Source organism: Trachinotus anak, unplaced genomic scaffold (genome assembly GCF_046630095.1).
Source record: "Trachinotus anak isolate AG129_WGS33_773 ecotype Australia unplaced genomic scaffold, CSIRO_AGI_Tana_v1 ptg000014l, whole genome shotgun sequence".
In the NCBI taxonomy this organism is placed as follows: Eukaryota; Metazoa; Chordata; class Actinopteri; order Carangiformes; family Carangidae; genus Trachinotus; species Trachinotus anak.
This window is the reverse complement of record NW_027273865.1, coordinates 4205353-4230809: the sequence shown is the minus strand read 5'-3', so window position 1 is coordinate 4230809 and position 25457 is coordinate 4205353. Positions and strand designations below refer to the sequence as shown.

At 43.0% G+C, this 25457-nt stretch overlaps 1 protein-coding gene across 4 annotated transcripts; it reads right to left on the bottom strand.

The window, feature by feature from the left end:
* Positions 1-252: 252 nt before the first annotated feature.
* On the bottom strand, positions 253-25431 carry masp1 (MBL associated serine protease 1). 4 transcript variants are annotated; one of them, XM_071496762.1, is made up of 14 exons: positions 25291-25431; positions 24034-24129; positions 23209-23431; positions 17562-17739; positions 14957-15088; positions 10698-10894; positions 8662-8809; positions 8176-8294; positions 7618-7696; positions 3794-3928; positions 3378-3452; positions 1848-2095; positions 1380-1568; positions 253-1095 (listed from the first exon to the last, which is right to left on the bottom strand). In XM_071496762.1, the coding sequence occupies exons 1-14, from the start codon at positions 25353-25355 to the stop codon at positions 631-633; spliced, it is 2349 nt and encodes a 782-aa protein (XP_071352863.1). In that variant the 5' UTR covers positions 25356-25431; the 3' UTR covers positions 253-630. The 4 variants fall into 4 exon arrangements, 3 of the variants coding, with proteins under 3 accessions (XP_071352863.1, XP_071352865.1, XP_071352864.1); XR_011693484.1 differs by lacking the exons at positions 253-1095; positions 1380-1568; positions 1848-2095; positions 3378-3452; positions 3794-3928 and adding exons at positions 4792-5052; positions 5314-5772; XM_071496764.1 differs by lacking the exons at positions 253-1095; positions 1380-1568; positions 1848-2095; positions 3378-3452; positions 3794-3928 and adding an exon at positions 5184-5772.
* Positions 25432-25457: the final 26 nt, after the last annotated feature.

The following is a 25457-nucleotide window of genomic DNA, read 5'->3' as shown; positions in this document are numbered from 1 at the left end:
GTTCAGGTCTTTGGTGAAAACGTTACAGTCACTTTGTTCATTCACACAGAACCAAGAACAGAGCAGTTTGGTCATAATTGAAGGAACATGGACCTGAGGAGCGCCTCAAGAACAGGATTAGTGTCACTTCTGATACTGAAGCAAAACTTTCTCCTGAACCTGACTTCAGAAGCATAGTATTTTTCGTGGTCATAGAAAAGAAATGAGCGCTGGTCTGACATCTGATCCATCTCCATTATGTTAGTAAAGTTGCATTCAAAGATGTAAAACATGTTTGAATATGTTTCAAAACTGAGTGTTAGCAACTGCTGTAACAGTCCTGCAGAGGAGAAGATGGGCGGGGGTTTTATGTTGAAGGTTAAACTTCACTTAGCTCAGTTGAACCTGATGAACCTGAACACTGATGTGTTCAGGTTCATGAACACAACCTGAACCTGAACACATCAGTGTTCAGGTTCATCCAGATAAAGCAGAACAGAACTGATCTTCACAGTCACTCTGAAGGCTGCGTTACACAGCTGCAGCACAGCTGGATCGACCTGTCACAGAGACAGAGGAGAGTCAAGTGACCTGCAGGGGGCAGCAGTTCCCTGTGGCCAGAGTCTGTGGACGGACTGACAACCAGAGGTCTCACCACCAGGGGGCAGTCTGCAGGTGGCTCTGTATCCACTCCACATATTTAACCACTCGGGTGTAGACACCATACACCCTCTGGCTCCCGCACTCCTCAGGCCCCCCCCAGGACACCAACCCAAACACCACCCACCTCCTGCTGACCTCGTCCTGCATCACAAACGCCCCCCCGCTGTCCCCCAGACAGGTGTCCCTCCCCCCTTCAAAGAAACCAGCACAGAACATGTTGTTGGTGATGTTGTAGCTGACGGAGCGCGAGGTGTAGCTCGCCTGGCACTCGTCCTGAGAAACCACCGGCAGCTTCACATACTGGAGAAGGTCAGAGGTCATCCCAAGGTCAATGGTTGCTGTGGAGTCAGAGTTCACCGTGGGGGGATCGCTGGAAGGGGAGGCACTTGGGTTGGAAATCCCCCAACCGGCAACTACACCCAGAGAGTTAGGGACAGGAGTGGAGGGGTCATCCTGGAAAAGAGAGAGGGGTCAACGGTCAAACTGCAGTCAGTTAAGAAATCATTGTCCAATGACAGGACACCCTCTTAAGTCTTACTTCACTTTCCAAAAATATAAATACAAAAATGTCCCTCAACTGTGAAAATGTCAGAAAGAAAAATAAATTATAAAACAATGTCCAATTTTAAACAATGTCCTCATAGTGTCTTCACTATAAAAAAAGTTTTTCAAAGTGTTATGTCAGAAATGTCTTTTTTCCATGCCCTCAGTATCCTGGCAGACAGTACGTGTCCCACCTTGTTGTGAGGTGGTGGGACACAGACTGGACGGATGACCTCGTTAAACTCCACCCGCTCCCTCAGCTTCAGCAGAGCAATGTCGTTGTTGTAGTTGTTGGGTTGGAAGTCTGGATGGAGGAAGATCTCCTCCACCAAGCGGCTGGTGGCCAGACGTTTGTCCCGGGCATCATGGAGACCGAGGAAGACCTGAAGGTCAAAGGGACACTGGTTAACTTGGTCTGTCTACGCAGGGACAGAGAATTCAGACTGACTCCTGAAACCCTGGAATGAAGGAAATTATCTTGTGTTTATGGTCAGATTTGTTTTACATGCTGAAATGCTGAAGGTGGAGCAGCAGGTAAGATAAAGAAAGACTGAAATTCTCCCAAAAAGGTGGAACATTCACAAGAAAAACAGGCGAAGGTTTGTAAAAGTGAAGAAAAACTAAACTTTCTCTTCTCAAAAACTCAAGTTTCCTCCTCTGACCTTGACATGTTCAGGGGCCACGGGGACAACACTGGTGTCCCTCCTCTGGGACCTCAGGACATGGGCCGCTGTCAGGACCCAGGACTCGGACAGCAGAGCCCCGGAGCCGAACCAGCGGTCCTCTGGTACCCGGGACAGGTCCTCCACACTGAGCAGAATGTGCCATGGGAACAGGCCAGGCTCGGCGGTCCGACCACCGACGATCCGCTTCACCTGAGGGGGGAGAGAACGGGTGGGCCGGCCACAGGCTGGACGGAGACATGGATGAGTGTCCCACCTTGTTCACACCTGTTTACATCTGTTTACACCTGTTTACACCTGTTCATATCTGTTCATACCTGTTCATATGTGTTTACACCTGTTCATACCTGTTTATATCCATTTACACCTATTCATATCTGTTTACACCTGTTTACACCTGTCCCTACCTGTTTACAGCTGTTTACACCTGTTCATACCTGTTCACACCTGTTTACATCTGCTTACACCTTTTTTACACCTGTTCATACCTGTTCATTCCTGTTTAAACCTGTTCATACCTGTTTACATCTGTTTACACCGGTTCATATCTGTTTAAACTTGTTTAAACCTGTCACACCCGTTTACACCTGTTCCTACCTGTTTACATGTTTACACCTGTTCATACCTGTTTACATCTGGAGTTCTTTGGAGTTCTCCAAATTTGTAACAATAAGACTCTGAATTAGAATTTGATTATTACTGATATTAGAAAACTAGACTGTGATTAACACTAAGGTGTGAATCCTGAACTCTCTGTCTCACACACTGACACATAGACACACACACACACACACACACACACACACACACACACACACACACACAACTAAGGCTTCCAGCTCTTCCTCTGTCTCTAGATAACAGAATCATAAATTAGGCCACAAGCCACATTCTAATCCTGACGAGGAACCAGCATGTCACTCTTCACAGACACAGATCTAAGTAAAATTATAAAACCAACCAACCAAGGTGATGTGTCTGTGTAATAAGGCAATCCCTGATCTTCTCTCCTCTATAACTGCTGAGATGTAACATATAGAGTTAAAGATAATATCTTTCATATGACCATACTGTCACCATCCTTCACACAAGGTAACTGACACTACAGACATCCACACTGTCTTATTATTACATATTATAATCAAAGGACTGCTGTGTAATCCACACATATTTACTATTAGCTATAGGAAGAATTGATTATGTTGTTGGGTCAGTTAACCACTTGTATTATAATTACTTTAAGGTTTTGAAGGATGTAGGCCTAATATGAAATCAGTGTCTCCCTGTCATTATTAGTTCCATTAGGATTATATGTTGTGTCCTTTAATGTTTTATGGCCATGGTGGAAGATGGATGTGCATTTTTAGATAAACTCCAGATTAAACAATTAAAAAGTTCTATAGAAAATTTACTATAAATATAAATGTTTACACCTGTTAACACCTGTTAAGGAAATATTCATTTACATGATGTGAGCAGACAGTTTATACACAGAGGACTGACAGGTACCTGGCAGACAGCTCGGCAGTTTGGGTCCTGCTTCTGAATTCACCCATTCTCCGTTCTGACCACAGCTGTAGGAACCTACGAATATGAATTCAGCTGTGTCTGTGTTTGAGCTTCTTTACAAAGATGTCCTCACTTTCTAAAGTGTCTTCACAAAGGGATGAGCCACCAGAGGTTTAAAGGGAAAACTTCAGCTTGTCATGTAATAACAAGTTGTGCATGAATTATTGGATGTTTTTAATTACATCACAGATCCATATATTTATATGTTTGAACCACAAATGATTTAGTTGAAGTACAATCTGATCTCATCCATTTGTTCACTTGTTACTGTAAAACATTAAATAACACACTAATAATGATAATGATAATGATAATAATAATAACAATAATAATAATAATAATATTGACACTCTTACTGTTGCTGGTGTTCAGGTGAAAGGTGTCCTCTCTGCAGACGTAGTGGACACTTGATCCAAATAGTGTGCTGTTGTCATGGTTACCAAACACCACGTCAGCCATGTCAACCACCTTTGGACTCCCACAATCCACCACTGTGACAGGGAAGAGACAAACATTTACTGGTCAGCAACCAATCAGCTTTCAGTCTAAACAGAGAGAAGGACAATGATGAAGATGAGGAGTTGAAGAGATGAAGACTAACTAAACCAGCTCCGTTTCTCCCACTGTTCAAATGGCAAGACACATGAATTCAGACAGTTTGTTGTTTGTGAGCAACAGTAAAAACACTGAGTTCAGAGAGTCTCAGGTTTATACTCTCACTTTTATTCTGAATTAAAACTAAACTGGATTCAGATTCAGGCACTTCTCAATCAGTGTTTGACTTCATCATGACATTCAATGGATATGGTACACAGTACAGCATTGTCCCAAGTTACTTAATAGCTGACATCTAAATATTAAACTTTTTAATGTCTGACATTTTAACATTTTAATATCTGATATCTTAATATTTGACTTTTTAATAACTGACATTTTAACATCTGACCTTTTAATATTTTACTTTTTACAAATCTCTCATTTTATTATTTGACATCCTAATAATTAACATTTTAAACTCTGTCTTTTTAGTACTTGTCTTTTTCATATCTTACATTTTAATATTTGACATTTTTATATCTCACATTTTAATATTTGACATTTTAATATTTTACTTTTCAAAAACCTTTTAATTAACTTTTTAAGATCTTATAATCTAATATCTGACATTTTAATAATTCACATTTTAAAATATTACATTTTATCATTTGACATTTTAATATCTGACTTCAACCAAAAGTTCCACAGTAAATGTCATGAACCACATATGGTTCATTTACAGTGAAAAAAATCTGCTTGTATATAACAGAACAGCAGCTTAGCTGAAATGACCTGATGATGATGATGATGATGATGATGATGATGATGTGGCAGGTGTGATCAAACTTGGTTAAGCTGTGGTGATGATGGAATGAGATGTTACATTAACAAAAACACATGAAGTCCCATCTCCACAGTGCTGGTCGTCATACAGAGCCTGTCAGTGAATCAGGGTTAAAGCTGCTCCATGTGTTATTCTTCATGGAAGATGATTGTTTTTCTCTGATCATAATGGTCCATCCGTTTATTATGTATTTTATTGTTGAGTTGTGTGTATTTTAATTAACTCTGCAAGTCCCTTTACAAACAGAAAAATAAAAATCAAAACTGCTGGTCAGACAAGACATTTACTGAGCTCTGGATGTGATTTTATTTCAGTTTTATTATTCCTGTCATGGGGTTATGGTTTCACAGAGACGCCACTGCAGATTCTGGTTTGATTTGTTTTATTAGAAAATAATTGAACTTTCAAGAAAAACTACAAACCTATTAAAGGAGCTATAGGTAAGTTTAGCTGTTGCTACATTGCTGATGTTAACATTAACAGCTGTTTACTTACCAGTCTCACCAAGAGCTTCAGTCTCAATTTGTTTACAGCACCAGAGAAGTGTTGAGAGAAGCAGCTGCTTCTTCAGACTGGGGGCTGCAGTCACTCAGTATCAGACAATGACGAGATGGGATGAGGCTAGCCGTTAGCATGTTAACTCCAGTAAGAGAAGGGTTAGGTAAAGATAAAGACAACAGTTAATGTTTGTGCTTGTCTCCACCTCTTGAGACAGATGTTGGTGAGTAAAGAATGAAGTTTGATGCGGAACTCACAATGTTTTTTCTACACTGGTGAGAAAACATACTAACGTTAGCTATGTAGCAACAGTAACACTTACATATAGCTCCTTTAAGTGTGAAAATGAGAATATGATTCTTTCTACAGTATCTGTCAACAGTGACCTCCACTTATCTAGACTGAGACTGTTCAAGATGGTGGACAGAGATCTTCGCCTCCTTGTTGAGTCTGTTTCTACGGAAACAAAGAGAGAGCAGTAAACAGTTACAGTGGCTGCTTTCCTTCCTCCAAACTCCACCCTCAACCCAGAACCTGATGGAGGTCCTCCATGTGAATGTGTCTCAGAGGAGGAAGTCAAAGGAACCAATGAGGTTTTATCAGACTATCAGGATCTGTTCATTGATTGGTCAGCTGATGGGTTGTTTTTCTTTTTTTCATTTTCCTTTTTTTGTTGTCTGTTCATGTTTTGTTTTTCTTTATTATTCAGTAACTTTGTTCTGTAATTATTTCTCATTGCCTACTTGTGGATGATGGAGCTGGGAGAGCCCTCGATGTGTTAGCACACTTTACGTACTATAACTCCAATAATATCTAATACTGTGTTGTAACTTCCTTTTTTATTCAATGAATAATCACAAAAAATAATCTTACATGATGTGTAATAGTGTAGATTAGACACAGAACAATGTTAAATAAGAAAATATTACATGAATGAGTCATGAAAACAGCAGCTTCACGTATTTCTTCATGAGCCATCTGGATTTATTCAGCACAAAGACCAGAGTCAGTTCATTGTCATCTTCCTGAGTGAACAGGACCCAGACAGGATCCTGCCGTCTGTCACACACCAGAGGCTGGAGATTTATTCTGAATATTTACAGCATTTCAGGTCTTTATAAAGACTCATGAGACTTTCAGACAGAACACAATTTGCGTTGTGCCTGTCGTCAAGTTCAGTGAACTGTTTCAGGGGGGTCACGGAGGGCACAGCTAACATAGGCAGAGTTTTCCCGAGACATGTCACCAGAGACAATGGAGAAGGGAGACGGTTCATTTTCAGTTATTTCTTGTAACTGTGTCACAAGGGTTTTTCCACCTCCCCACCTCTTTAGGAGACCAGAGACATATCCTGGTCCATTCATTCCAATGAGAGAAGTAAACATGATCATAGGTTATGATTCTTCAGCCTCATAGTCACCGAAATAAATATTAGATATATTTTTCATAAGCCACAGATCTTCAGAACATTCTGACATCATAATGTCATGTTACAGACATTTTGTAAAAATGCTGTCAGCTTGTTTCTAACTGAAAAAGCGTTCTGCTCGGCTTCACTTGTCAAAAAAAGACGGCAAGTGTGAACACGGCCTAACAAGTTAGCTGCCATGACATAACATTCAAACAGTTAATGTCATCCTTGAAACTATAAATAGCTTCTCGGTAAAAATCACCCCTCCGGAGTAACTTTATGGCTCCAGGGTACTTGTGTTTGAGGTGCTCATTCAACCCGTCACGCTGCAGTGATATGCAAGCTCTGCTTTGCAGTGTCTGCATTTGACCTGTGTTGTTTTTTCACGTTCACTAAAATGTTCCCACATTTTCGAAAGTTTGGGCCTCACCTTCACTCCACACTTGGTTGCGCCAGCTTTCATCAGTTTTTCGCTGCTTCAGATTCAGAATGTAGTCGATGTAGACAATTGAGCCTACTGCCCCCAGCACTTCCCGTAGTGCACTGCAGTTATTGAACACTTCCGTGGTGTAAACAGAGACAGTGTTTTAAACAATTTTTGGCATAGCCAAAGACAACATTATCAAAGTTGTCTGAGGTTGCTTATAATACGACATGACGACAGTAAAATTCCCCGTTGTCAAATTTTCATAATCAACGTTGATTTTATCGACTAATCGTTGCAGCCCTAGCAGCTACAGTCTGTTCAAATATGACACTCACTGTTGAATGAATATTTTCACATCACTGCTGTACACTGACTGTGTGTGTGTGTCTGTGTGCATGCATGCGTGCCTGCATGTGTGTGTCATTAGTATTGGTGACATCATCAGAAGCGGCTGTTTTCTTACTTTGACACTGAGGAGGACTGCCGCTCCATGATCCATCAGACTGACAGTCCACCTGATAATGGTCCAGGTACTCTCCCTCCTGAAACACAGGGACAAAAAACAGGAGGGAAAAGAGCTGTGAGCCTTCTGCATAACCCTGTCAAACGTCACCTGTCCACCTGTCCATCACCTTTACATACAACCAGAGCCATGGTAGTAACTCCTGGTTCAGTACCTGTTGGGTGTTGTTATGGCCTTATGTTATTCTTCTCCCACTCTAGAGTGTCCATTTAACCAGCTAATTGTCTGAAGGTTATGACCCCTGATGACAAGTAAGAGGTTTGTCTTCTGTCTATGAATCCACAATAAGCTGAATAAGAGGTCTCGGTGTCCTGGGTAGCCCAGACAGGACAGACAGACCGGGGCTGTTCTGGAGCACTGATGTTCTGTTGTGTTTGTAAGTTTACTCACTAATTAAACATTTAATAACCACTTTAAACTTAATCTTTGTAGCTACAGCTTAAGAACACATTCATGATTGTCAGTCTGAGTCAAATTTGTCCTGATTCATCATTGTACCTTCAGCAGTCTGTATCCAGGCTCACAGGTGAACAGGATGTGGTCTTTGAAGGAGTATTCTGATTGTACAGGGTTTGTGAGGGCATTGGGCGGAGTCTCAGGTATTGGACATGGACTTCCTGTTAGGGCAAAATAAAAGCATTCAAAGAAAATGTTTCTTCAAAAACAAAAGTTCATGACTGTTTGTCTGTTATTAGTGGTAAACAGATATGTATAGTATATATGAACATGTGGATGTGTATAAATGTATATAGTATATATAAACCTGTATGTGTAAACCTGTAGCGGCGTATATATAAACCCGTAACAGTGTATATATAAACCTGTAACAGTGTATATATAAACCTGCAGTAGTGTATATGTTAACCTGTAGTGGTGTATACAGTATATAAACCTGTAGTGGTGTAAACATAAACCTGTAGTAGTGTATATATAAACCTGTAGTAGTTTATATGTAAACCTGTAGAAGTGCATATATATATAAACCTGTAGCTATATAGGTGATCCTCCAGCCCAGGTTCTCTCCTGAGTTGTCGCTGTGGAACAGGACGGTGACGATGTTGCTGTCAGTCTGAATGACTCCTGGAGATCGAGCCCCACAGAATGGACCAAGCTCACTGCTGCCTGCTGTAATCTGACACACACACAGCTGATCAGAATCAGAATCAGAATCAGAATCAGAATCAGAATCAGTTTTATTGCCAAGTATGTTTTCACATACAAGGAATTTTTTCTGGTGATTGGTGCAATTGATCAGCAACAGTGGGGCTCTCTAGGCTTGTTGATGAGGCTAATAGCAGATGGGAAGAAGCTATTTTTGTGGCGAGAGGTTTTGGTCCTGAAGGACCGCAGCCTCCTGCCAGAGGGGAGTGTCTCAAAGAGTTTGTGTCCAGGGTGGGAGGAGTCAGCTACAATCTTCCCTGCACGCCTCAGAGTCCTTGAGGCGTACAGGTCCTGGAGGGACGGAAGATTGCAGCCAATCACCTTCTCAGCAGAGTGGATGATACGCTGCAGTCTGTTATTGTCCCTCTCCGTGGCAGCAGCGTACCAGATGGTGATGGAGGAGGTGAGGATGGACTCAATGATGGAGGTGTAGAAGTTCACCATCATAGTCCTTGGCAGGTTGAACTTCTTCAATTGCCTCAGGAAATACATCCTCTGCTGAGCTTTTTTGATGAGGGAGCTGATGTTTAGCTCCCATTTGAGATCCTGTGTGATGGTGGTTCCCAAGAAGCGAAAATGCTCCACGGTAGCCACGGGGGAGTCACACAGGGAGATGGGGGTGGGTGGGGCTGGGCTCTTCCTGAAGTCCACTATCATTTCCACTGTCTTCAGAGCGTTTAGCTCTAGGTTGTTCTGCCTGCACCAGGTCACCAGACGCTCAGTCTCCCACCTGTAGGCAGACTCATCGCCATCAGAGATGAGTCCAATGAGAGTGGTGTCGTCTGCAAACTTCAGGAGCTTGACAGACTGATGGCTGGAGGTGCAGGTGTTGGTGTACAGGGAGAAGAGCAGAGGAGAAAGAACGCAGCCTTGCGGGGATCCAGTGCTGATGGTCTGGGAGTCAGACACGTGCTTTCCTAGCTTCACGTGCTGCCTCCTGTCAGACAGGAAGTCGGTGATCCACCTGCAGGTGGAGTCAGGCACGCTCAGCTGGGAGAGCTTGTCCTGCAGCAGAGCCGGGATGATGGTGTTGAAGGCAGAGCTGAAGTCCACAAACAGGATCCTGGCATAGGTCCCTGAGGAGTCCAGGTGCTGGAGGATGAAGTGGAGAGCCATGTTGACGGCGTCGTCTACAGACCTGTTGGCTCTGTAGGCGAACTGCAGGGGGTCCAGGAGTGGGTCAGTGATGGATTTGAGATGGGACAGGACAAGGCGCTCAAATGATTTCATGACCACAGAGGTCAGGGCAATGGGTCTGTAGTCATTTAGACCTGTGGGCCTTGGTTTTTTGGGGACAGGGATGATGGTGGAGGATTTGAAGCAGGCTGGCACGTGGCAGGTCTCCAGTGAGGTGTTGAAGATGTCCGTGAACACTGGAGACAGCTGATCAGCACAGTGCTTCAGGGATGATGGAGAGACAGAGTCAGGACCGGCTGCTTTGCGGGGGTTCTGCTTCTTAAAAAGCCTGTTGACATCTCTCTCCAGGATAGAGAGAGACGTTCCTTTGGTAGGGGAGGAGGGGGGTTCTGATGTGGCTCTGATGTGGAGGTTAGTGTCAGGCTTGTCCCACTGTCTTTCAAAGCGGCAGTAGAACTCATTCAGATCGTTGGCCAGACGGAAGTCATTAATGGAGTGGGGGGGTTTAGGTTTGTAGTTTGTGATCTTTCTGAGCCCTTTCCAGACAGAAGCAGAGTCATTGGCTGAGAACTGGAGCTGAAGTTTCTCAGAGTACAGTCGTTTAGCTTCTCTCACCACCTTGCTAAACCTGTACTTGTACACACACAGCTGATTACTAATGATGGCAAATTATATATTTGTGTGTGTGTGTGTATATACAGGTGTGTGTTTGCTCCGTTCACCTTGACATAGTCATAGGGGCAGCTGACGTCAGGGTGATCCTCCACGTCAAAGCTGAGGTCAAACTGGAGGCGGAGCGTGAAGCCTGGCTCTACCTCGATATGATACAAACACTCAGAACTCTTTGGATATGGAGCAGGAAAATCAACGCTGCTGAAAACGCCGGATCGTTCCCTGAACACATTGTCACTACACTCCACTGAACACACACACACACACACACACACACACACACACACAGACACACACACACACACACACAGGATAAAGATTATGAGGACCTGTGTGGTCTAGGAGTGGGAATGGGGACAAGATGGAATTGAATGGAATGGAATGGTTTACTGTAAATAAAACAAGAGAAACAGATAATGCTTAGTATTCATATACTGAATACACATTATTGCACGAACAACATTCATAAATGCCACTTAAACAGAATGGCTAATAAAATACCAAATTAGTGTTTCACCTACACACACATGTAGTACGTGCACTGTGCACGTTTAGTAGGCCAGCAGTAGCTAAACAGAGAATTGGTCAGACAGGAACAGAAATGACTAGGGCTGACCAAAAGTTTGCCTGTCTAACATAACAACATATAACCCAGTATAATAAATGAACAGGGCGTTTATAATAAAAACAGCAGGGAATTTACAACAACTATTAAGTTGATTTGACCCTTAAATGTAAACAAGTATAAAAATGTGAAAAGAGTAGGAGATAGTTTGAAATGTGTTACAGTAGAAATTAAGATTGAGAAATATAAAAAAATATAATTATACGCAAGTGTGCTGCCCACCCTGACTGACTGGGGAGCCAACATGCAGCACATTGTCCAATCAGCCCCACATGCCTGACCATTTACATCACACACCCTCACCACAATGCCTTCATCTCCTCCTATAATGACAGACCACATCACTGTCCCCCACCTGTGCCCCCACAGGTCACATTCACCACCACTGGTCGACCAAAACAGTCAGCTACCAACTAAACTTCTGTCATTCCCATCGTTTCCCATCACATCCGCTATTTACACAAAAGATTTGATATGCACTCCCATTTTACATAATAATTTTACTTCATTTGAACATCTTGGTTCTATTTCATCCTTCCTGACTGCCAGGAAGATTAGCTTCGTGATTTGTGAGTCCCCATTTATCTTTCACCACAGACTGTTGGTCTGGAGACACTGAATCATTAGAGTCTAACATTTTACAGACAATGACTGGGAAAGGAAACAGATCTAGTCTTAAAGGCCAAGGCCATGTCTGACTCCCATCCTGGGGACTGCATTCACCAGCTGTTTCTGAACATTGGAATATCAACCAACAAAGAGTGCGGCTTGTTCTCATCGACAGTAGTGCCAACATGAGGTACCAGACCTCAGCTGCAGTGCACACACATTGCAGCTTGTGGTAAATGCAGTCAGAGAGTAGTGGGGGACATAATCAGCAAATTGAAGACATGTGCAACACATTTCAACCACTCTGTGCTAGAAAGACAGTGTCTGAGGGCCATTCAAGAAGACCTCGGCCTCCCTGAGCATGGGATCAGTCGAGCTGTGAGAAGCTGAGCTGTCAGAAGCGTGCCCTGAACTTGTATGCTGGAGAACATGGAAAGTCCAACCACAGAACAATGGGATATCATCTCACATTTGACTCAGACCCTGGGTCCTACTGAAGAAGTGACTCTTGATATGAGCAAGGCAGAGGCCTCTGTCTCCTGCATCATCCAAAGTATTGCTGAGGATGCTGCTCTAGGCCAAGGGTCCCATTACTGGGGGATCAGAACACTCCGGAAGACAGCGTTGGAGAAAAGACTTTCCATGACTGAGGAGACCAAATGTTGGTGCTGGCAACACTGCTGGAACGGCAATACAAGAACCATGTCTTTGCAGCAGAGGGCACACTGAAGAAGGCAAAACAATGGCTAAAAGAGGAAGGTGTCCTCTGATGCCTGACAACCCAGAAAGCCTGGCTGCTGTTTTAGGTGACATTAACTGTTGATGAAACAAAATCTGAAATAAAACTGTTAAATCCACCAAACCCCATCGTAACATTCAGAGCTGGTCCCTGGTCAACAAGTGTGAAACCTGAGCACAAAGTTGGTCCAGTCCTGCTCCCTCCAAATCAGATCAAGCTACAAAATCAAACTCACAACCTGATCTGGACAAACTTATTCACACCTTTGTTTCCTCAGAGCTGGACGACCGTACCACCAGTAGGAAGTCACTGTCCCACCTCCACCTGGTTCAGACCAGCAGCTCAGCTTCTTACTGGTTTGAACAGATGACACAACATCACTTCAGTCCTCACTTCACTGACACCTGTTTGTTTAGAGCTGATTAGATTTACTGATCACTGTGCTGTGAAGGTCCTCTACAAATAAAGTCATTATTATTATTATATAATCATATATAATTATGTTTGATTATATATGATGGTACCTTTTGTTCACAGCTTGTGTGTGTGTGTGTGTGTGTCCTCTACACAGAAACATGCAGATGTAAATATTTACCACCAATCAGCAGCTACTATCAGTCAGACAAAGGTTAGAGTCAGATATTGAACACACACACACACACACACACGTCTTCCCACACTTGTGAGGACAGTCCCCAGTCTATACCTGATTCTCAGGCGAATGACCTGAGTTGAAAGCTCAAGTGTTTTTCCTGGAGGTGAAACAAAGGTTTGTTGTTGTTTATTGTTAACACCATTACCTACACAGCTGTTCCTGGTCTCTCTCTCTCTTTTCTTCTCTCTCCTCCCCCCACCCTCTTCCTGTTAAAAGGGAGTTTTTCCTCCCCCGTCACCAAGTGCTTGCTCTTTGTGGGAACTGTTGGGTTTTTCTCTGTAACAAAGTAAGGTCTTACCCTGTAAAGTGCCTTGAGATAATGTACATTATGATTTGGCGCTATACAAATAAAATTGAATTGAATTGAATTGAATTGTTGTTTGAGACTGTGATCAGGATCAGGATCAGGATCAGGCTGCTGGAATTCAAATCTTCTGAGACAGTTCACATGTTAACATTATGTTTGAAAAGCTCTAGCAGTGAATGAGAGGCTGAAGGACGAAATTTATCAGGAACTGACACTGTAGTTCACCCTCTGTACATACACTCACTGATCACTTTATTAGGAACACCCAAAAGGAGTCTACTGGATCCAAGTCTGAGACTGGAGTCACTGTCATGTTGAGGAAACTAGTTGATGAAACAGGAAGTAGCCATTAGAAGATGGTGAACTGTGGCCATGAAGGATGAACATGGACTGTGACATCAGTCTGTGTACACACAAGTATATAGTCTGTGGTTTGGACTGTCCCAGATGATGGAGACAGGGAGAGATCTTTGGTTCTGGTCCTATGTTGCACTGTGAGACAGGTTTGATGATGGCCATTGTCATGGCAACCAAAGAGCCTGAGAGAAAATTCTGACAGCGTCAGTAAGTTAGGAGGATGTCTCATCGTGTGACTGCTGCTTCAACAAACGTATACTTACTAATAGAAACGCAGCATGAAATGATGGCCAGGTACGCCTATGTATGCTTAAAATTTTTTATCTCATTCTCCTCCTCCAAACACATATACAGCACTGCTGCAGGAGGTCTGCTCCTGCTCAGCTTCACTGCTTACAGACAGATGATATGACATAATAATGAGGATTCATACGTACGTATTCATCGTACAGTCTATATAAACCTACATATGGTAATAAAGTCACAATAAACTTTTAAGCCTGCTGAAATCTGTAGGTTTCTGTAGGACAGGTTGGTCCATGGATCCAGACTCTGACCCTACCAACTGCTGCCTCAGCAAATATCCAGATCCATCAGACCAGGTCTTCACCTTTCCAGTGTTGAGCCTGTGTCCACTGCAGGCTCAGGTTTCTAGTCTTGGTGACAGGAAGTGGACTCTGACGTGGTCTCTGCTGTTGTAGTCCATCCACTCTCCTCTGACCTCTCACCTCTCACCTCTCTCATCCACACAGAGCTGCTGCTCACTGGATGAGATCAGCAGCTTCAGAAACCCTCAGACCAACAGTCAGAGTCTCTGAGTCACAGTGTAACTCAGTACCTGAAGCTTCTCACCTGGATCTGCTGCTGCCACATGATTGGCTGAGTACATGTAACATGTTAGTGATTCCATGATGTTTCCTGTAGCGCCCCCTCAGGACAAACTCAGGACTCAAGTTCAGACTGAGGCAGAGGAATCATCAGGATGTTATATTTCTGTTGTGAAGTCAACAGACTCACCTCTGCAGGTGCGGTTGTCGGTGTGCAGCAGGTAACCATAGCGACAGGAGCAGTAGTATCCACCAATGTAGTTGTGACAGAAATGATCACAGAGCAGATCTTCATCAGTGTGGTCACTGCACTCGTCTACATCTGGAGAGATGGAGGGAGGAGGAGGAGACAGAATTAAGTCTCTGAATGTAAAACCAGATCTAGCAGGTCAATAAGGTCAAGGTCAACAGACCTGTGACCTGAGCTGGTGGAGCTGCAGCGGTGGAGGTCAGACTGAAACCACACCTGATGTCTCTGCAGAAACTGACTCTTCTCTGTAACAGGATATTGTTACTGGTTCTCCAGTTCACTGGTTCTCTGGTTCTCTAGTTCTATAGTTCTCTGTTTCTATAGTTACATTGCTACCCGGATGACACCCAGTTGTACTTATCCTTGAAGCCAGGTGAGAGTAACCTGGTAGCCAAGCTTCAGGTGTGTCTTAAGGACATAGAAACCTGGATGACCAGTAATTTCTTACTCTTAAATTCAGACAAAACTGAAGTTATTGTAATTGGCCCAAAACACCTCAGAGATACACTATGTGATAATATACTGACTCTGGATGACATTACCTTGGCCTCCAGTGCTACAGTCAGAAACCTTGGTGTCATTTTTGACCAGGACTTGTCCTTTACTTCACATATAAAGCAAGTCTCTAGGACAGCCTTCTTCCACCTGCGCAATATTGCAAAAATCAGACCCATTCTGTGTCTAAAGGATTCAGTAAAAAGCCTCCAATTGATCCAGAATGCTGCAGCACGAGTACTGACAGGAACTAGGAAACGAGATCACATCTCTCCTGTGTTCGCTTCTCTGCATTGGCTCCCTGTAAAATCCAGGACAGAATTTAAAATCCTCCTCCTCACCTACAAAGCCATTAATGGTCAGGCACCATCGTACCTTTAAGAGCTTATAGTTCCCTATTTTCCCAATAGGACACTTCGCTCTCTAAATGCAGGTCTACTTGTGGTTCCCAGAGTTTGTAAGAGCAGAATGGGGGGCAGAGCCTTCAGCTATCAGGCTCCTCTACTTTGGAACCAGCTCCCAGTGTGGGTTCGGGAGGCAGACACCCTCTCTACCTTTAAGATCAGGCTTAAAACTGTCCTGTGTGGTAAAGCTTATAGTTAGGGCTGGCTCGGGTATGTCCTGAACGATCCCTTAGTTATGTTGCTATAGAGCTAGACTACTGGGGGATTCCCATGATGCACTGGGCTCTCTCTTTCTCTCTCTCTCTTTCTCTCTCTCTCTCTCGACTACTTTATGCTATTAACTTTGTATTTTTTTTCTCTACCCCGTAGTTTGTGCTTCTCCTCTCTCTCCCTCTCTCTGTCCTCATTCTGCAGGTATCTCTGCCTCTGGAGCAGCAGGATCCAGATCCACCACTACTCATCATTAGTATTAACCACTGTAATCTGTCATTATTATTGATAACACCATTACCTATACAGCTGTTCCTGGTCTCTCTCTCTCTTTTCTCCTCTCTCCTCCCCCCACTTTTTTTCTCCTCCTAAACCCAACCAGTCGAGGCAGACGGCCGCCCACCCTGAGACCAGTTTTGTTGGAGGTTTCTTCCTGTTAAAAGGGAGTTTTTCCTCCCCCCTGTCCCCAAGTGCTTGCTCGTTGTGGGAACTGTTGGGTTTTTCTCTATAACAAAGTAAGGTCTTGACCTTACCCTGTAAAGTCATTATCTCAAGATAATGTATATTATGATTTGGCACTATACAAATAAAATTTAATTGAATTGAATATAGTTCCTGGTTCTCTGTTTCCATAGTTCTCTGGTTCTATGATTCTCTGGTCCTCTAGTTCTCTGGTTCTTTAGTTCCTGGATCTCTGATTCTATTGTTCCTGGTTCTCTAGTTCACTGCTTCTATAGTTCTCTGGTTCTCCAGTTCTATAGATCTCCAGTTCTCTGGTTTTATAATTCTCGGGTTCTCTGGTTCTATAATTCTCTGTTTCGTTAGTTCTTGGGTTCTCTAGTTCTCTAATTCTCTAGTTCTCTGGCACTCTGGTTCTACAGTTCCTGGTCCTCTGGTTTTATAATCCTCTGGTTATCTGGTTTTAAAATCCTCTGGTTATCTGGTTTTATAGTTCTGGTTCACTGGTTTTATAGTTCCTGGTTCTGTAATTCTCTGGTTGTCTGGTTCTCTAGTTCTCCGGTTCTATAATATTCTCGTTCTCTAGTTCTGTAGTCTCTGGTTCTATAATTTACTGGTTCTCTACTTCGTTAGTTCTTGGTTCTCTAGTTCTCTGGTTCTATAATTATCTGGTTCTTTAGTTCCTGGTTCTCTGGTTCCATAGTTCCTGGTTCTCTTGTTCTCTTGTTCTATAATTCTCCAGTTCTCTGGTTCTCTAGTTCTTTGGTTCTCTAGTTCTTTGGTTCTATAGTTCCTGGTTCTCTAGTTCTCTGGTTCTCCAGTTCTATAATTCTCTGGTTCTATAATTCTCTGGTTCTCTGGTTTTATAGTTCTGGGTTCTCTGGTTCTTTAATTCCTGGTTCTCTGGTTTAATAATTCTCTGGTTCTTTGGTTCTCTAATTCTCTGGTTCATTAGTTCCCTGTTCTATGGTTCTCACCCATGGCGCTGTAGTGAGCCTTGAAGCCGGAGTATCTCTCCTCGTTGGAGAAGTCGGAGAAGAAGAGGACGCTCAGGGAGTTTCTGGGAGAGGTGATGACCTGCTGAGCTGGCACTGCCTCCGTGTCTGTGTCCTCCCTCCCACAGAACAAGGCCAGCACCTCCCCCTCTGCCTCCACCTGGACACAACAACACGGCAACATAAGAACACAAGAGCACAAGAACAGGCTTTGGATAATGTCGCATTAAATGTTTAAAGTTTTCATTCATAAGAACATAAATAAATTTTATAAGACACAAGAAGTGTAAGGTTTCCAGAGACCAGAGTTTCCAGAGTTTTTATCCTGTATCTGTTTCCATTGAGGCAAACTAACCCATTAACAGCAGCTGAATCAGCTGTGATCAGAGAGTCCAGATCAAAGTCACAGCTCTGACAGTCATTTTGTGTTTTGACATTCACCGCGGGCCCCAGTCTTATCTGACGTTCACCAGTTTAGTTTACTCTGAGTGTCAATGAACAGCAGGTCACACATACACACACACACACACACACACACACACATAACAAAGACACAGAGTGTGTGGGGGTTTCTTTCTGCTAAGCAGCATTTTAATAGGCTTACGGCAAGAATTGTGTGTGTGTATGTGTGTGTGTGTGTGTATGTGTGTGTTTATCTCATTAGCAGCTTGTTTAAACCAGAAGGTCTCAGTCCTGTCACTGGTCACTGGTTCACGTTAAAAACATGTTGAGGGTGTTTCGCCTGAAACCACAGTAAAACCGTTCTGGAACCAGTTTCCTCCCTGTTCACTGTTGTTTCACATCATGTCAGAAGTGTGCTGCATATCATGAGCTCCAGTGTTGGTCTGTACTGAGCTGTTGTGTTGTTGTGTCTCATGTGGGAATGAGACACAACAACACAGCAGCCCCATGATCAGTGGAGGAGTCACTAAGATGACAGGTTAAACTGTGGTGTGTTTAGGGTCCTCAGGAGACTGTGGGAACTTATGCCTAGGGCTGAAATGATTCCTCAAGAAACTCAATTAATAATCCACTAATAATCCAATAAGGCTCAGTGTCACCGTCAGAGATGAAACTGTTTCTGGTTTCAGTGTAAGTGTTAGCGTCAGTATCAGTGTCAGTGTTAGCATCAGCGTCCGTGTTAGTGTCAGTATTAATGTCAGTGTCAGTGTCAGTGTTAGCGTCAGTATCAGTGATAGTGTCATTGTCAGTGTTAGCGTCAGTGTTCGTGTCAGTGTTAGTGTCAGTGTTAGCATCAGCGTCAGTGTTAGTGTGAGTGTCAGTGTCAGCGTCAGTGTTAGCATCAGTATCAGTTTTGGTGTCAGTCATAGTGTCAGTGTTAGTGTCAGTATCAGTGTTAGCATCAGTGTCAGTGTTAGCGTCAGTGTTAATGTCAGTGTAAGTGTTACTGTCAGTATTAGCGTCAGTATGATTGTTAGTGTCAGTGTAAGCATCAGTGTCGGTGTTAGTGTCAGTGTCAGTGTGGTGACACTGATGCTAACATCAGTGTCAGTGTAAGTGTCAGTGTCAGTGTAAGCGTCAGTGTTAAGGTTAGCGTCCGTGTTAGCGTCAGGGTTAATGTCAGTATCAGTGTTAGCATCAGTGTCAGTGTTAGCGTCAGTGTTAATGTCAGTGTCAGTGTTACTGTCAGTATTAGCGTCAGACTATCAGTGTCAGCGTCAGTGTTAGCGTCAGTATCATTGTTAGCGTCAGTATCAGTGTCGGTGTTAGCATCAGTGTCAGTGTAAGCATCAGTGTTAAGGTTAGCGTCCGTGTTAGCGCCAGTGTTAATGTCAGTGTTAGCATAAAGCGTCAGTGTTAGCATAAAGCGTCAGTGTTAGCGTGAATGTCCGTGTTAGCGTAAGGTTTAGTGAGTTGTTTTTTAAATGTGAGTAAACCTGCTAAAAAAAGGCAATTGACTGCTTTTACACTGACAGACAAGTTTACCTTTCAGTTTGGAGTGATGTCATCACATGATATCACAGACAGACACAGGAGAGAAGAGTGAGCTGGGTTTAGTTTTGACAGATGATGTTGTAGCAATTTAATAAATAAAAATTAATTTTCTTAAAAAGAAACCAGTAAGTCATTCATTTTATTCATTCTTTTCTCTTTCTTGTGTTTTCTATATTCTATATATTTAATATGTATTGTTTTCTTTTGTCTTTTCCTTTAATAAGATAAAAGTAGTTCTTTATCTGACACTCGATTAATCCATGGAATTATCCTCAGAACACTCAGTTACTGAAATAATCGATAGCTGCAGCCTATTCATAGAAACAGTGAGTTGTGTGTGTGTTTATCATACACACACACACACACACACACACACACACATACATACACACACAAACACAAACACAGAGAGAGAGCAGTGCAATATGGGAAGTCATCTGGTCTCTTTTGTAAATTGCAGCTGCTTGTCGTTTGCTACGACAACCCAGTGACAACATTTGAATATGAATGTGCGTGTGTGTGTTTGTGTGTGTGTGTCAGTACACGTTTAGTCTTTCAGTTGAAGCAGAATCTGTCAGTGTGACTCATGTTGGTGAAACAGAAAATCAGGGATCGACTCGACTTAAACACTGAAAATTCTCAGACGTTAAACTCTCCAGAGCTCAGGGTTCATCCACTTCAGACTTGAACTGAAAACATCTGAAAGCATCACCTTTCTCTCTCTCTCTCTCTCTCCATCCCTCTCTCTCTCTCTGTGTCTCTCTCACAGATTACATAAATCAGTGTAATCAGTGTAATTAATTCGTTTAGTTTCTGCACACGTCTGTTACATGTGTACGACGCTGTAACATCATAAATGATCCCACATTAAGCTGCTGTAAATTACAGATCATTTATGGGACATCAGATCCTTTATGGGACAGAAAGCTGTTCTGAGATCAGATGTGAGGAGAGATAGTATCGTATCGTTCTGATTGGTTGCTGCTCGCTTTGCTGGCCTAATGCCACTGAGTTGAATATTTGAACTGTACTGTATATACTGTATATAGTATATATAAACTATATTTATATATAGTTTCACACATGATGCATCTTTTTTTTTGTTTTTTTTTTTTGGGCTTTTTATGCCTTTATTATAGCTTAGTGGAGACTGACAGGAAGGGGGGGTAGAGAGAGGGGAATGACATGCAGGAAGGAGTTGGACCGGTCGGGAGTCGAACCGGTGACTGCCCTGCTAAGGGCATCTTGCGCTCAGCATGGTACGCGCCCTAGCCACTCGACTACCGGGCCGCCCCCCAACATGAGGCATCTTAAAACGTCTTTTTTTATTCATATTGATAATATTGATTCATAATGATTTTCACATCATTCATTATTTCCTTCTTTTCTTCTTATCAGAAAGTCTAGTTATTTATTTGTATGAATCAAATCACTAAATGGTCTTTGTGACACCGAAGGCCAAATGGCCCTGCCCCTAAAAAGACAAAATTCCTGGCCTGGCCTGACTGAAAACTGAATTTTACATGACATTGAATTGAATTGTTGGAGATTTCTTCCTGTTAAGAGATAGTTTTTCCTTCCCCCATTGCCAAGTGCTGCTCTTTATCGGAACTGTTGCGCTGTTCTCTATAACAAAGTGAGGTCTCGACCTTACCTTGTAAAGTGCCTTGAGATAATGTATATTATGATTTGGCGCTATACAAATAAAATTAAATTGAATTGAATCAAATAAATATAATGAATCCTTCGGGCCTAAAGAAGAATATAAAAGTTAGATAACAGAGGCCCAGTGTAGGAGCCTTGGGGAAATCCTCATTCCATCCTGGTCTCTTCCGATGAAGACAGGACTAGAACTACTACATTACATTTTTAACAGTCTAACCCAGTCCGAAGATGACTGACAAGAAATGAAGTGGCAATAATTTTTATCTTTGATTTGATTAACCATTAATCAAACACAAATTGTGAATATTTCCCTTGTTTTCTGTGAGAGGTTCTGACTGCTGCTCAGACATCAACATGTTCACTTTTGCTTCATGTTAAAACATTGTGACATTTTATTCTCAATCAATCAATCGATGACTATTGCAATGCTCTTCTCATGGGGCTCCCTGGCAAGAATCTACAGAGACCACAGTATATCCAGAACAGCGCTGCAAAGATCCTGATGAGTGCGGAAACATGAACACATCACACCCATTCTCCACTCACTTCACTGGCTTCCCGTTTCTGTGAGGATTGAATACAAGGTCGCCCTCCTCACCCACCAATGCATCCATGGCAGTGCCTCCTTCTACTTCAAAGAATTACTCACTCCACTAACCTCATCACGATCCTGCCGCCCTACACATGAAAACTGCCTGCTCACCCCAGGACTAAGATCAGCACCATAGGCAATCGAGCATTTTGCTCTGCTGCCCCCCCGTCTGTGGAATGCTCTCCCTGACCATCTGAGGGCACCACAGACGACGGAATGTTTTCAAAATGGACTTCAAACATTTCTTTTTAGCCGAATTTACAAATCTGGACTAACTACACTAGATGATATTTTATCTTTGTCCATCTTATGCTATGATGTTTTCACCTACATTCTATTTGTTGTTTTATTTGCCTATCTGTAGCACCTAGAGATTTGTTTCAAATGTAAAGTGCATTACAAATAAAATGTATTATTATTATTATTATTATTATTATTATTATTAAAGAAAACACCTATCGGATGTATTGATAATGAAAATGAGTGATATCTGAGATGGAATGATACAACCTGAGTTTCCCGTCTGTTCATCACTGACACAGAATTATTAATAAATAACAACATTAATAATCAAAACATCAGTACTGTAGTTATTACTACATAAGTACTCTGTATTTATTACTACATTATTACAGCAGTACTCCATAGTTGTAGGTCAGATCACACCGGGTCTACAATTGTTTCTGACTGTATCTTTCAGGTTGTGACGCTATGGCGACAACATCTGTCCACAGACAGATGGACAGACAGACAGAGAGACAGAGATACAGACAGAGAGACAGACAGAAAGAGAGACAAAGAGACAGACAGACAGGTGGACTGAGAGAAACTCAGTAGTTCCTGCTACAATAGGTGACTTCAGGACCACATCTGTCATGATGACACACACACACACACACACACAGACACACATACACACACACAGACACATACTGCACAGGAGGCGCAGTAACTAACAGCAGTGAACTGTACAGGAAGCAGTGAGTGATGTCATCAGCGTGGTGTGTGGTAGTAATCAGTCTGTGATGAAGGTGTGGACAGGTGGTCTGCACAGGTTCTTACTGGCTCTGTTCTCTACATTACATCAGCATCAGGAGAATTCCTGGTCCAAGGTCTCTGATCTCTGAACCAGAACCACAAGAGCCTTGGTCCTGCACAAAAATCATCCAGGTGTTAATGTGATGTTTTCTGTCAGTTAATCTATAGGGTTAATCAGATTCAAATGTGGATCTGAACTCTGACCCTGATCAACCAGACCCAGAGTCTGGTCTGACTCAGGTAACGTGACCTGGATCCTCTGCTGCTCTTAATGTTAATGAAGCTACCCTCAGTGAGAAGCTGCTGGGTGAGTGTTTCATCTCAGGAGACAAGACAAAGAGGGGGGGTAAAACTTCCCATGATGCCCTGGTGTCTCACCTTGACAAAGTCGTACTCGCACAGGTAGGACGGCTCCAGGTCGAAGTGGCTGAAGTAGAGTTTGATCTGGAAGCCGTTAGGAACGCTGACGTTCCAGCGCAGCTCCGTCTCTCGGGGGTACGGCTCTGGGAAGTTTGGAGACTGCAGGCTGCCATACATGTCTGACAGAGACCACAGCTGAGCGTTGACTGTGAGAGCCAGGAGGAGTGAGAACAGAGCAAGTCTGGAAAACGACACAGAGAGATTCACAGGAACCTCGTCTGAAGACGCCTGAACTGGACTGACACCAGCTCAGGTCCAGGTCCTCAGATAAGGGTTCAGACTGAAGGAGATATAATCCAGTGGTTCTCATGGTCTGATGTGTGACCTATAAGAACCCCTCACATGTTCTCAGCTTCAGTGTGTTTAAGGTTACAGGAAGTGACAGGAAGTAATAATAATAATAATAATAATGATAATAATAATTATCATTATTATTATTGCAATTGTAATTAGAATTGTAATTGTAATAATAATTTATTGTTATTATTATTATTATTAATGCTGTTGGTTCATTCAGTTTGACTTTTCAGAGGAAAAACTGTCATATCAGTCTGAACTGAAAACATCCAGACCTGGGATCAGACTCTCAATTTCTCTCCTCACAGCAACAAACTTCCAGTATGAATTGATTAAATGCTGATAAAAAATATTGATCATTTTTCCCGCCTCGTGAATTGTCCTCAAAATGTTCCTGCAGCTAAAAAATGTGATAGACGGACTAAAGAGAGACACAAAGACCTGATACGGGATCAGACGGACCGGGTCTCAGACAGCTGCACTCACCTCATGGTGCAGGAAAGCTCTTCAGCTCCTTCTCTCGCTCCGTCTGAGGATCCGGACTCACCGAGACGAGAGGACTTCAGTCTGCGTGTGACGTGTCTGGAAATGCACGCGTCATCACGTCCGGTAGGGGGGGGGGGGGGGCTTCATAGTGGAAGAAGTGCAAGATTTGGTAAATACAGGGCCAATATCGCCGATACCGACGTAGATCCTTTTAATAATTAAGGTGGATGCATCATGAAATTGCTAAATCTGAATGAATTTTCATGACCTTTAAGTGTTTTTGTGATTTCTCCTTTGGATTATTAATTAGTTAAAAATGTATACTTTCTGAGTTGGCAAACAGATGACCAGTTGCACTTTGAAAATTAATATTAGCTAATGCCGAAACAAAATATTACTTTCACCACTATTATCTACCTGGATATTCTCTGCCAAACTGAAAGGCCTCTGCCAGTGACCTCTGCCTCTGGGTCGGGGGTCTGGGTCTGTCGGGACCAGGGGGTGGTGGATTTCTCTCCTCCTCTCTTTCTTTCGCATGATTTTTCATATGTTTGTATAAATTTGCTGTGTTACTACTGTATCTTACAGCCTTTTTACAAATTATTGGTCTGAAAATATAGCCTCACGGCGCTCCTCTTCCTCTCTGCCCTCATCTGCTCCGTCTCTGTGCGGTACGGTGTGTGTGCTGCTGGCCGGGCCTGGCTGGCTGAGCATGCTTGCTTGTTTGCCTGGCACCGCTGAGTCACGTGACGGTACAACATCACTTGAAGGCAGCGGCACTTACACAGACAAAGACAGCCAGGTCGCCTCTTTGATGAAAGCAGTGCATTCAGTAGAGAAACTGAAACTAAAGTATCGATCAATATCAATACCAACGTTGGTATCGATATTATCAAAATCACTGATCCAAACCGCTTACTGATCTCAGGTCAATACTTTGATGAATCGACTCTTTGTTTTGGCTCTGACGATCAAACTGTTCAACCTTTAGTGTTTTATCTGTCTGCGACAGTACTCACATGAAGTACAAGTACCTCAGACTGCAGTTCACGAGTAAATGTACTCAGTTGCTTTCCGGAACCTGAAATGTCAGAGACAAGAAAACCTCCACTACCAGGAGGCGCCACGGGACTTGTGTTTACTGGACATTTATGACTAGATGCTCAGACCCCTCCTCCTCTTCTTCCTCCTCTGTCTCTGTAATTTAACCCCTTGTTGCCATGGTGACCTGACAACCACACGCAGGTGTTATTTTACCTGTATTTCAGATTCTGCTGTCGGACTCTTGTGAACAGCTGTAACCGTCCTGCGCGGGTTTTCATGATTTCTGTCCTTCAGCGGGTTCTGGTGGTGGAGGGGATGGGGGAGATGGGGGGGTGATCACTCCTTCGGTCCTCCCTCCCCGGCTCCTGCAGTTTGACCCA